Source organism: Labrus bergylta, chromosome 4 (assembly GCF_963930695.1).
Source record: "Labrus bergylta chromosome 4, fLabBer1.1, whole genome shotgun sequence".
NCBI lineage: Eukaryota > Metazoa > Chordata > Actinopteri > Labriformes > Labridae > Labrus > Labrus bergylta.
The window spans coordinates 17,718,908-17,731,744 of record NC_089198.1 but is presented as its reverse complement, the minus strand read 5'-3'; the positions used below and the strand labels follow the sequence as shown (position 1 = coordinate 17,731,744).

Genomic DNA, 12,837 nt, shown 5'->3' with positions numbered 1-12,837 from the left:
GTGTTGGGATAGCTTACAAAAAACTTGCTTTGAGTTATGTGTGTGCGTATGTGTGAAGATCCCTGTTCTCACTAATATACTCAGATTACACTGACTATGACGGGACCTTCTCTTTTTTTAAATCCAAAGGGGGCCAAAGGTTATAAGAAGAGGTTGAGGGAGAGGGAGAGAGAGAGTCTAGCTGTTGTTTAACTAATGATTAAAAAAATGACCTGTGGAGGTTAATATTTTACATCAGACTATAGACACATTTCAGAATTCACAACGAGGTACATCTTACAAAATCTACAAATTATCATATCTTGTATTTAAGATGCAAGATTAAATTTAACTGTTACTTGTTATAGAACTATTCACTTAGGCCCCCAAAGACCGAAAGATCTATGACCAAGGGCTGACCAAAACTAGATCAGTGGGAGCACTGTATTCCTTGGTTGAAGTGTGCGGTTGTGTTTGCTTTCAGGCTTTGACTTTGCTTTTTGGTGGGTGATCACTAAAAATAATTTATTTTTACCAAAGACTATGAGGTTCATCAAAATCAAATTCAATGAACTCTACAAACAACTCTGCAACTGTTATTGGCTGTAAGTCAATAGGAATTAAGCTTTTTAAAACATATTTTTGGAGGATTGTTACATTTTCTGATCATCACTTTTGTTAAAAAGTGAAAGTAAATAACAACAAAATTAACTATGTATGGTCAAGGGAAGTTTCATGATGCAGCATACTAGTGAATCAGTTAAAAAATACCTTGATAAATTAACATGGCAGTTTTGTAGCCTAAACCTGACTTTTAAAAATGGTATCACTGGTCTGAGAATTGACTTTAGTACCTTGTGTACCTAGTGAATGTGTATGAATGGGATTAGTTATAATAATACTGATGGACAGATGTACACTTAGCCTACATGGCAAACTCTGGCACCAGTGTGTGAATTGGTAGGTGTGACCCAAAAATAATACTTCATCTCAGAAAAGATCATAGTGTTGTGTGTGATCAACCAAAATCCATTAATTTTATGTACAAATGCATTTATATCAAACTTAATGCAGCAAACAGGGTGTCATGCATTACCAACTGATTTCACTGATTTTAACCACTGTTGTAGCTTAGGCCTACTGTTGTTGCTCAAAATGCCATACAAAAAGAACAGCAGATTGCAGTAATAGCAGAATACCTTTTCCATAAAATATCTAAACATCTATCGTTTCATCGTTTGAACAACCCTACCAACTCAATTCTGCAACACCCTGAGAGGGTAAACTATATGCTGCCACCTAGCGCTTTTATCTTGACATAACTTACTTATTATGTTTTTAGATAAAGAACAACGAGTGTCAAAATAAACCAACATTGACGTACAGGAGAGAGGCTGAAAAAAAATCAGGCCAAATATCTCGTAAACAGGCATTACTTCACGTTTTATTGCTGTTGTTTGTGCTTTGTGATGCGTTCACGAATACTCGTAAACTGACGTTCTAACGCTTCGAGACGGTCTTACTGTACTTATGTCCCCTATGATATATTATAGCGTTAGGAGTTGGAACAGTAATGCTATAATAAAATTTCTGTTTTTTCTTGAGGGCTGATTCGTTAGCGTTATTTTATGCTCCCCAGCTTAATGTTGTTAAACATTAAAATCGCTTTACAAATCAAATAATAACATTGATTACTTTTATAATTGGTTTGACTGGACTTCCATCTTAACAAAAAAATCTGAAAACACAGACTCACCAGTAGTCCTTACATGCGTACTGATCGAATTACACTCCTTGATAACTGGTTTAATTTTTCTTGTTTTTTAAGTTTCCCTTGATATTATTTTACTAACGACATTGAAGGCAGCATTGAGTCACATGACCAGTGCACAGCTGAGGGATGCTGAAGTAGGCTTGCCTGCTGCTTGCTTGGCTTGTTAGCCACCTTAGCTGCGCTGGTAATCCTGGCAGACACAGCCGTTTTCTTCTCATCCTTTCAAGCAGAATTAACCGAGGGAGATACACTACACACAATGGAGAGGACGCCGCGCATGTGGTTGTCGTTTGTATTCCCTGTTGTCGCCAGCTTTTGGTTGGATGTCAATGTTATAGTTTATAGCTAGAGCTGTCCGGTTAGCTCATCGAGCCCGCGTCTGGTTAGCGCAGGGCCAAAGCCAAGGCCAAGCGAGACAAGGGAGGCCGTCGTCAGGTGAGTAAATTCATGCTATCGGCTGTCTTTCACCTTGTTCACCAGCTTTTTATTCACCTACATCACATATCGACTCGTTAGTGGACCACTGTTCACCCACTTCACCGTGGTTATAGATCACTGCTGGCTTCGTTAGTGGTGTTGTTATAACGACACAGTGTCAATAATGTGTAGATATGCCAACAAAGGCTGTCAGATCTCAGCTGCTCATCTTCGAAACACCGTAATGGAAACAGTAGTAGACGATGTGACTTCAGATTAGACATACACACCTACACATGACAGTACGATGAATTATTATTATTCTAGTGTGCATGATTAAACATTGTTAAACTCCCCGATTACAAAAACAATAATAACATAGGCTCCCCGTGGTCTGGCTCTAAACGCACCAAGATGTTTCAATACTTGTGAATTCTTATAATGTTTTATATATGTTGATATAAGTGTCAAATGGGGAAAGTCTGAAGGGCATTCTGTGTCCCCCCCCCCCCCCCCCCCCAACACTGTAAATTCAAGCCCTATTAAAGTCATTTAATCAATTAATTCTATTGAAGAAAATACTTTAAAACATTAAATTAAATCCTAAATTGCTTCATTATTACCCCAAGGTTAAGTCCTACATGTCTTGTGCCTGTGATAAACATTTATCTGCGGCAAAACATATTTGGCATTCTTAGCAGCTGTGACATCTCAATTTTTAACTAATAGCTGGAGGGGTTGAGCTTCACAACATGCCTTTGTACTGATTGACCCATTTGGTTGATTTGAAATTTTCCCTGCTTTTTTTCTGAAGGTTTTTGATGTTGTTTATTTCCAAAAGACTAACTGTCCACCCCCTTTTTGAGACTTACAGTTTGATCTCACTTGGTTCTCCCCGTTAGGATATCACCTTCTCCTGTATTAACATGGTGTCACTGAGGAGCGCAAAGAATTTTTTATTGTCACTTCAATTAATCATCGACATCTGTTCGTGTTCTTGTTATAATCCGCTTTGCTTTGTTCTGTAGGTGGGCAGAGGAGGGAAGAAGAAAAGTGGAACATCAGATTTTGTTACAGACCCTTCTTTGAAGACGCCTCCACCATCATCTTAAGTCACTGTCACCCTCCGCTGAGACATGTCTTCATCAGGATGCTGCCACCTACCCGGCTCCCTTTGTGATTACTCGGGGAACGCTGAATCCGATGCCTCCAAGGATTTGGAGGAGTCTGATTCTAACACACAAGCCCAATATGTTGCCAAGGTGACGGCGAAAGACGGCCGCCCACTCTCCACCGTCGTCAAAGCGGTGAGCCTGCAGAGGTAAGAGGGGGAGGAACTCGCATTGGACTCGTGAATATACCCTAATTGCGTTGTTCTTCGGTTGATCATTATGTCTATTCTTTGCTCCACAGCGATGTGGGCATGTGTCGGATTTGTCATGAGGGAGCTGGAGGGGAGACTCTGCTCTCACCCTGTGACTGCACCGGCACGCTGGGAAAAGTGCACAAGAGCTGCTTGGAGAAGTGGCTGTCCTCCTCCAACACTAGCTACTGTGAACTCTGTCACACAGAATTCACTATTGAACGACGACCACAACCACTCACACAGGTTAGAGGGTTTTGTAATCTTGAGAAAAATGCTTTAACTGATTTGCTAACATTGATAAGGTATGGTCATTCATATTACTTATTCTAGATGGTCACAACTTTCTGAGTCTGTTTCAGTTGGCAGAATCATGTTGTTATAGCCTTTACAAAATAAAATACACCAGTTAGACAAATACAAAATGAACAAGGTTATTAGTATACAGCAAAATCTCTATAAACAGGTTCTCCATATGAGTACAGAATCTTTATGTGAGGGACGAGATTTTAAGTGTGTTCCTGTGTACATTTGTAGTTTGAAGTATCATCCACTTGTCTTTCATCTATGGTTGTACGCAGTGAAACATTGTGGAAGCAAAAGAAGTGAAGCACATCGACTGTAATGCAATCTTGGATCCAGTCAGAGAGCATCTGGCAATAGATTAGCTTGTGTTATTCTCCACAAACAGACATCTGCATAAACTGTAGGTGCAGCTATCAATCAGGTGGTCTCTACACTAACAGATCTTTTCTCTCCTCAAGTTGCTTGAAAGACTGTAAATAATGATCAGTCTAGTAGTTGAACGCACATAAAAAAGCACAAATTCCTCGTCGCTCTCATGGGCTCAAGTGTTGACAAATGATAGCAGAATGATTCTGCGGTTGGTGTAAACCTAATGTTCTGTTGGATCAACAACCTCTTCCGTGTCTCAGTGGCTGAAGGACCCGGGCCCTCGCAGTGAGAAGCGCACCTTGCTCTGTGACATGGCCTGCTTCCTGCTCATCACCCCACTGGCCGCCATCTCTGGCTGGCTGTGTCTGAGGGGCGCCCAGGACCACCTGCAGCTGAAGAGCAGACTGGAGGCTGTGGGCCTCATTGCGCTCACCATCGCCCTCTTCACCATCTACATCCTCTGGACACTGGTGATTACTGCATTGCTTTAGATATTGGCCTGTAACGGCTGAGAGAACTGTATACAAAACTCCTGTTTATTGTACATAAGGTGCTGGCACAGATTGAAGGTTTTCTTTTCTCACACCCACACATTGGTTTGAATATCTCAGTGTCCCATAGAGAGCTTAAAACAAATGTAAACTGACACAGATGCAATAGATAGACAACCATATACATTGATTAATTATCTTCCGTTTATATCTACAACCAGAGTTACTATTTGGTTATAATATGACCTCGAGTAGCCTCTGATTAAAGTCAAAGAAAACAAAGGTAGGGGAACGTGCTACATGATAATCTCATGTATAGAGCAGTTATTTGTTTGAAATGTATGCTGACAGCTCATGCATGCATACACATAACTCAATAAGCTGGCTTTACTCTTAAATAAGAGACTAAGCCTCTTTTCTCCAACTTGATGATATTGTTTTAAAATTGGATTTATTGTAAGGCTGACACCTTGTACAGAAACTTAATAATTTAATCTCCAGCCAAGGAAACCTTCAAAAAGACAAATTGTGAAAGTTTAGCCCGTTGGCTTATAGCTCGTGAGCAGCCGTGCTGTAACTCGTGTCCTGTAGTCAGACTACTCTGTCTCAAATGTCTTGCTGTCAGTTGTATTATCCTCTGGTCTCACCTCCCGTCCTATCTCCCCCCCACTCTTCTTTCATCCTAATCTCAGGTGTCATTTCGGTATCACTGTCAGTTGTACTCGGAGTGGAGGAGGACCAATCAGAAAGTGCGCCTGCTCATGCCCGACATGAAAGGAGCGCACACCACCCAACGATCTGTGCCGACCAAGTCGACCAAGAAAATGACTGACGAGACCATCGTATGAGTGCGGAGCAGTGCCGAGAGGAATATTTAAAATAACGCCCACTGAAGCACTCTCTAAAAAAAAAACAAAATTAATCATATTAATGAACTTTTGCACTTCATATGGACCATTCTGAGAGGAGAGAGCTGCTCTCTTCTCCTGTTTTCTTTTATCGAAGCACTTGATGTAAAATATGATGGTATTTGCCGACCACAAAGAGTGGTTTTGGGAGGAACTCATTCCGGAGTCACAGCTGATGTTGAAACACAGAGTTGTCGGCAGACAGCGAGTGCTGGGATGTGAGAGCGACTGAACACATGGATAATGGACTAACCAGCCCAACCGTGTGTCTGTGACACAGACTTAAGAAGAAATACTAAGACACAAGCTAATGTAGCAGGATATAACTGATTCAGCATGCTACTACAGTATAATAGGAAACATATTCACTACCTATAATTCCCCCATGCCCCTTCACAATGTATTTAGCCGTTTTTGAACAAAGGGCAGCCATGAGCCTGGCAGAGGATTATAATCTTAAAAACATGATAGACAAAGTCTATCTGTGAATATTCTTTATTGACAAGCAGAGAGGGCAACAGTTGCTCGTACCAACCATCTTGTCTTTAATCTGAAACCTTTAAAGTTCCCGGGTGAGGCTTTATCATTGCAGTCCTTATGGTGGAAATAAAATAATTTCCCTGTTTGGACATTAGCTAAGGCGTCACGTATTTATCACACTTGTAACGGGGTCAGTGAAGACTGAAGTATACTGAATAACACCAGCTGCAGCCGTTTAAACAGCAGAACAGCAATGTTGGTAGAATTGGAGGTATGGAAAGTGTTAACAATTGGATGATGTCTCTACTATTGCATTAAAAGTGCATTACAGCCCTGCTCCACTTGTAAATGCACCATTCATTGATGAGCTGCCTAGTATTGACCAGTAGTTTTAACGTGCGTGACAACGAGACACGACTTCTAACAGAAGACATCCGGCGGTTGAAATAGCGAGATTACAGATTGTTGTCCAATAGAAAAACACTGAGCGGTATCAGAGCAGGCTGGTACTCTGTTAAGGTGCGAAAGACAAATGTGTTCTGAGATGTCAATCAATGTATGCAGCGTATGCTAAACAAAGTATTTTGTGTCATTGTAGTCTTCCTGATGCATCCCCTGAAAAGTTGGGTTATTGTGCAATAAAACACGAGGGACTCCTGGACTAATTCAATGTGAATCGTGATGTGTCCGGTGGTTTGAGGTCATTCTGCTTCTAATGAGCCTCATGTGGTCTTGGGGAATAACACTTTATCTAATAATCAAGGACTTTGGGAATCATGCCCTGACAATACTTTTTGTTATTGTTTAAATACTTTGATATTGAATAGGCATTATCAGGAGGACAGTTAAAAGTCTGTATAAATAACAGTTCAACTGAAGGGGACAGTTTCACTATTTGTACTTTACTTCAGTATTTCCGTTTGAATCTGTTGAATCTGTTGTTTCTTTCTCATCAATAGTCACTATTTCATTTTCAGATTACTCACATAGAATATTTAAATGTGCAAGTTTTCCAATCCTCTGAGGCCCTTTACGAACGAGCAGCCGTCACCAGCTCCATCCAGGACCAGTTTGCCCTTTAAGCTTCTGTGATGTTTTCATGACGTGAACGATTCTTCATATAAATAGATACAGCTATCCAATTTTCACACTGAAAGATTCTGTGATGTGTCAAAATAGTCTGTGGCTCAACATTCTTCCCAACTCAACTAAATAATGTTGATTGACCTGGAGAACAAACAATAGCCCAGAGTACGACGTCATGCTGTCATTGTCCACACCAATGAGGTAATTTAAGCCCATTTCTGAACTGTATAGATGCGTATAGACCCAGGGAGTCCGTACCATATCGACCTGGAACAACAATAAACTACAGCTTCTGCATTGAACAAGCAAGTTGGTGAGTTTAGTGTGCAGACACAGAGGGCATTTCATTTTTTTATTGTGGTTTTTATTACTAGAAAAAAAGGACACAGCAACATAATACTGTAAAATTTAATTTCATGGCATTAATATAATGTATGTGAGCAGACGAGCTATCAAAATCAAAACAACAAAAAAAAAGAATATTTTTTTTTACACAAAATGAATTAAGCATCAGCAGCGTCACAACCACTTTTGAGATGATGACTGAAGGAGGAGGAGGAGAGCCCAAAAACAGGACGGCTGGTACTACGAGAAAAGGCGGAATACAAAGCCAGGCCTCCAACACGTGGCAATAACTGTCTACTATGGACATGTCTATGCTTACAAAGCTACTCTGCTACTCTTTCATGGGTAACTGCAGTGCCATCAGTCCTGTTTTTGCACTGTTGTACCTGGGTCAAGATTATCATTTGAAATCTATTCAAACTTTGTGGAATTGATCGACAACAGTATTGACCCCACTTCTCCAAAAAGTGCAGGTTCAGAAAAAAAATCTGCACCTCAGGCAGACAGAAGCATAGCAACACTGGATTTCAATTAATAATCGACCCAGGTGGAGGAGGGATGGTTGCTGAGGGTTACAGGTTCTGACAGCACTGCAGTTTGCTCCCCCTCTGGCCGTCTGTGGTGGGGGGCACGCTGATGTCCACCACGTTGTTTCCCGGGGACTCGTCGTGTGCAGACCGCTCAGCGATCTGTTTCTGTGAGACGATGCGGTAGATTTCTGTTTTTGAAAAGAAGAGTTGTTTTAGAGGAAATCCAAAATAGCTATAACATTAAAAGGCTGGGTTTGTTACAGGCTGCAGCAGCTGTCTTAATTGTATAGAAATGTTAGAGGAACAATCCAAGTGCAACTGAAAACACGGATAGATATCAAACAGGTAAGTACTTCAGTTACACTTTTCCACAAGACAAATAAACTTCCCACACTAAGAGGAAGTTACACAAGAGAAGTTCAGTTTAGTCACCAGAAATAACTGATTTTTAGTTTATGCTGTGGTTTTGATGTTGGATATAATATCTATCTGTTAATACCAATAGTTTCATAAAAGTCTAAAGGTCAGTGTTTTAAGATTTCATATCGGTCAAAGGTTAAATACGAGAACATGTTTTAAGGCTTAAACAGCAAAATATAATACAAAAACTTCTCATTCTAATTACACACATGGTGGTGGTTTTCTTACATTATAATACAATGAGTTTTATTTCTCTTTATTTAAGTTTATAGTTTACACAACATGGCTCTGTCGTAAGTTCTATTTTGAAACCATACCTGTGAGGATATTCTTAAAGGCTTCTTCAACGTTTGTTGAGTCCAAGGCTGAAGTTTCTATGAATGACAGACTGTTCTTCTCTGAGGATGAAGAAACCAAAAATACAATTAACAGAAAAAGAAGCAAAATATTCATTATAAACACACAGCAAAATCATCTTTATGTCAGCAGTTACAGTAAGAGAATAAAGAAGGAATTTTACTTTTTGAAAAAATCTGGTTAAAGTGGAGTTATTGCATAGAATGTCATATGAATTAAATATATTTAAAAACATTGATAAAAATAAATGTATTTATAGTCATGAGAGTCTGTACCTGCGAAGGCCCGGGCCTCGTCTGTGGGCACGGCCCTGAGGTGGCGCAGGTCGCTCTTGTTTCCCACCAGCATGATGACGATGTTGTTGTCGGCGTGGTCCCTCAGCTCCTTCAGCCAGCGCTCCACATTCTCATAAGTCAAGTGTTTGGCTATGTCATACACTAAGAGCGCCCCCACCGCTCCTCTGTAGTATCTGTGACACAGAGAGAAAAGGTAGGTTAATGCAAGATCCCTTCAAAGTCTGTTTCTTTTTTAGTTTTAAGAATACTTCATGCCTAATGTCTTTCCGGGGATCTCTTAAACACAGAGTATTCAGTAGTTTGTGAAATCTGTTCTCCATTTCACCTTGTTTAATATAATGTTACCTTATTTACAAAAAAGGCACAAGTTTCATCTTACCTGCAGACACAAAGCTGTGAAAAAAAATCAGATTTAAGAGAGGTCGAAGGAAGGGTTAAGTTTCTAAACTTCACATTTAAAGTCATGTTTGACATTTAGCAGATACACAAATCTTTTTACTCATTGATGAAAAGTCTTGCTTAGTAGTACTAAGGCTATTCATAAATCAAAAGCTGCATCAACATCTAACACCTAATCTGATAGTACATATCTAACAATCTGCCTCATTCAAACTGGCGTAAAGGATAAGACTGCAGCGCTGACAGTGTTTCCCCACACTGAGGTTTGAACTCTGGACTCACGCTGAGGTGATGGCTCTGTAGCGCTCCTGTCCGGCTGTATCCCAGATCTGAGCCTTTATCGTCTTGCCGTCCACCTGGATGCTGCGCGTGGCGAACTCCACCCCGATGGTGCTCTTGCTCTCTAGGTTGAACTCATTCCGTGTGAATCGAGAGAGCAGGTTGCTCTTCCCTACGCCTGAGTCCCCGATTAACACAACTGTGGAGGGAAAGAGAGGGAGACGAAAAGATGAGGTGAGTTTGTTCATAAGGGTGATGGGAGAGGAACGGGATGAACTGTATGTATCAATAGATTCCAGATATGCTTATGTTGCAGTTCACCTAAACACTGAATTCAACTAAACTAATGAGACTTCATATGGGAGACAAAAAACTACTTCTCTGTAAGTAGGAATGTAAAACAACAAAACACAAGTCTGAAAATGATAACTTTTTTATAATCTCATTTTAAATAATATGTCAGGTTTAAACTAAACGAAGAGGATTTGTTTTTGTCTTTGTAACGAAACAAAAGATTATTTTTTCTGATCCATCAAAACAGTTTCTCCGCACCATCTATCAAAAAGATAAAAGAATGGATTCACAACAGATCAATAAATAATGGGTGAAAGCACACTGTGTTGAATAGTATAATAATGCTTGTGTTTTGTATAGAACAATATGCTGCTTGAATTGTCAACTGCTATTGACCATACCTTCTCACTGACTCAATTAATTATGATTTTAGTAGTTTTCTGGATGAACTTTGTTTTGGTTGTCACTGCAGAGGGAAAAAAAAACAGCAACTCAAAAAGCCATCCCCCTAAGTCCATGAATAGGATCTGTTATTTAATTTATTCCGTCGAATATGCCTGAAGGATAAACCACTAAATAAAGAAATGCTATAGTCTGTAATGGCTCTCTGCCAGGCTTTTGAAGAACCATTTTCAGTATGTGCAATTGAATAAATCAAAAACTTGACCTTTCAACACAAGTTTAGCTCGACAAAAACACACTGAAAATGGTTCAATTCAGTCACAAAAGATTAAATCTTCTATCTGATGTCAGTTTAGCGTCATTTTAAACTTTGAGTCTACCCCTGTGATAACAAAAAGAAGTACAGTAGTTTTACACCAACACTGCCTGTGTTGGAGCTTTATATTGAGACTTTCTATTGAGACATCTGGAAGAATAATTAACTTCACTGTTGGGTTTGAAAACGCTGTTAAGCATTGATTAATAACAAGCTTTGTTTCAGATGAGACATCAGAGGAAGATGATTGATTAGGCTCCTCATTGACCGGTCAAGTTAGTGTCAGGAGGAGCAGGCTGCTGTTCTCAGCACAGCAGCAGAGGTGGAGGCCTTTTGTTTTACCCCTCCCTCCGCGAAAGGAAATAGACCCGAACTCTGTCCCCTGTCGACATCGCCCCGGTCCGGGCTGCAGGAAGCTGATAACAGGCTTCATCAAAACCTGAATCGACAGTTTTAGACCGCCTTGCCCTTCCTGTTTCTGCCGGGTACACAGACGATGGCTCGTCCAGAGAGGGAGACAGTTAGGGAGGGAGGGTGAGAGAGGGAGCCCTCGCCTCCGGCAGATGCCCCATTCATCCCACAGAGGATACTTTGTTACATCTAAATGGCCCTTTGGCTTCTGCAGGCCCAGGATGTTAATTTGCCACAGGGGCTGATATCAGGATCAAAGGGAGCCATTCTGGATCCAAATGAAGATAAACAAGTCTACCTAAGTCTGGTTTCCATCTTAACTGAGCAGGCCCATTGATTGTGCCTTTATAAAGATATTACACAAAGTTATAAGTATGACCAATATTATAGCAACAGGCAAAGAAAGAACCCTGATGTGAGGAAGAAGATGATTGATGAGGAGAGGAAGAGGCTAACAGGCCTTTAACCTCATGAGGTGGGATGAGCAGAAAACATCAGATGTCAATCAATAGATAAACAAACTAACAATCCAGCTCTATGAGTTGACGAAAGTTGCACACAAAGGCTGAGCGCGGACAGGGTGTTGCATCCTTCACCTATAAATATATCTGTACAGGCGTTGTAATGTTACAATGACAGCATTATGTTGTAATAACATTAACCGATTATCATCCGGGCAGTTTCCAACAAAACATTAGTCAGAAAATTGAGACATTTGCCCTGAGAATATGACACAATAACAGATTAGGAGCTATTATTAAAGCATATATTCGTCGGTGAGTAAAGGAGGGGGATGCAGTCATCTTTTTCCTTTTTTTTTTTTTTTTTTTTTACCTTTGAACAAGAAATCGTATTCATCGTCTCGGTTCCCCATTCTGGACGAGGCCGCTCCAGCGCTTGTCTCCGGAAGAGGATGTGTGAAAAGTATGAGAATGAATTCGTTATAAGGCAGAAAAAGAATAAAGGTTCAGGTTTGAGCTGAGACTCTGCGCCAGTTTAGGCTGTCAAGGCGAGCTGCTGCTGGCCGCAGAAGAGCAGAGCTTCAAACTCTGCAGAGGGAGGGGAGGAGTCCCTGCGCTGCACATAGCTGCCACACGGGGGCGCTCTTTACTGACATGCCTGTAGACGGCGTCCCCCTGTCAGGCACACATTCAAGTCATTTAAATCTGATCTGATGATTGAAGTTCGTTTTAATGTAAAATTGCTCGCAAATGTGTAATAAAAGTTTACATAAGATATAGAGGTGTTTAGTTTTATTTAAATTAACTCAATGGATTCTCGACCTACTGAACCACATATTAGTAGACTTTTTTTTTTTTTAAGTAGAAAATTAAATGATGGATCTAATTTTCTCAGGACAGACTGACTTTAAGATTCACAAAGTGCTTAAGAATCCAACCCTAAAAATATGTTATAGCCTAGTATATTAAGTCGATGACAAACCACTTACATAATGCAAATTATTCACAATAATATAAAGTCTCGTCACCTGTGTAAAGAGGCAGGGAAGTCCATAGATGACAGCACTAGTATTATAAAATCTGTCTCTTTTTTTGGGGGGGGGGGGGAGGGGGGGCGTGTTCTCGCTTTAAGTCGTGCTGACAGCTGACCCCGC

The 12,837-nt window shown here is 40.4% G+C and overlaps 2 protein-coding genes across 2 annotated transcripts; one reads left to right on the top strand and one right to left on the bottom strand.

Moving 5' to 3' along the window:
• The first annotated feature begins 1,866 nt into the window (after nt 1–1,866).
• On the top strand, nt 1,867–6,752 carry LOC109992002 (E3 ubiquitin-protein ligase MARCHF2). Its single transcript, XM_020644471.3, has 5 exons — nt 1,867–2,188; nt 3,199–3,491; nt 3,584–3,779; nt 4,469–4,678; nt 5,392–6,752. Exons 2-5 carry the CDS (start codon nt 3,307–3,309, stop codon nt 5,545–5,547), a joined length of 747 nt encoding a protein of 248 aa, XP_020500127.1. The 5' UTR covers nt 1,867–2,188; nt 3,199–3,306; the 3' UTR covers nt 5,548–6,752.
• Nucleotides 6,753–7,567: 815 nt separating this feature from the next.
• On the bottom strand, nt 7,568–12,288 carry LOC109992000 (ras-related protein Rab-11B). Its single transcript, XM_020644469.3, has 5 exons — nt 12,057–12,288; nt 9,803–9,998; nt 9,101–9,294; nt 8,786–8,866; nt 7,568–8,236 (listed from the first exon to the last, which is right to left on the bottom strand). The coding sequence occupies exons 1-5, from the start codon at nt 12,094–12,096 to the stop codon at nt 8,091–8,093; spliced, it is 657 nt and encodes a 218-aa protein (XP_020500125.1). The 5' UTR covers nt 12,097–12,288; the 3' UTR covers nt 7,568–8,090.
• Nucleotides 12,289–12,837: the final 549 nt, after the last annotated feature.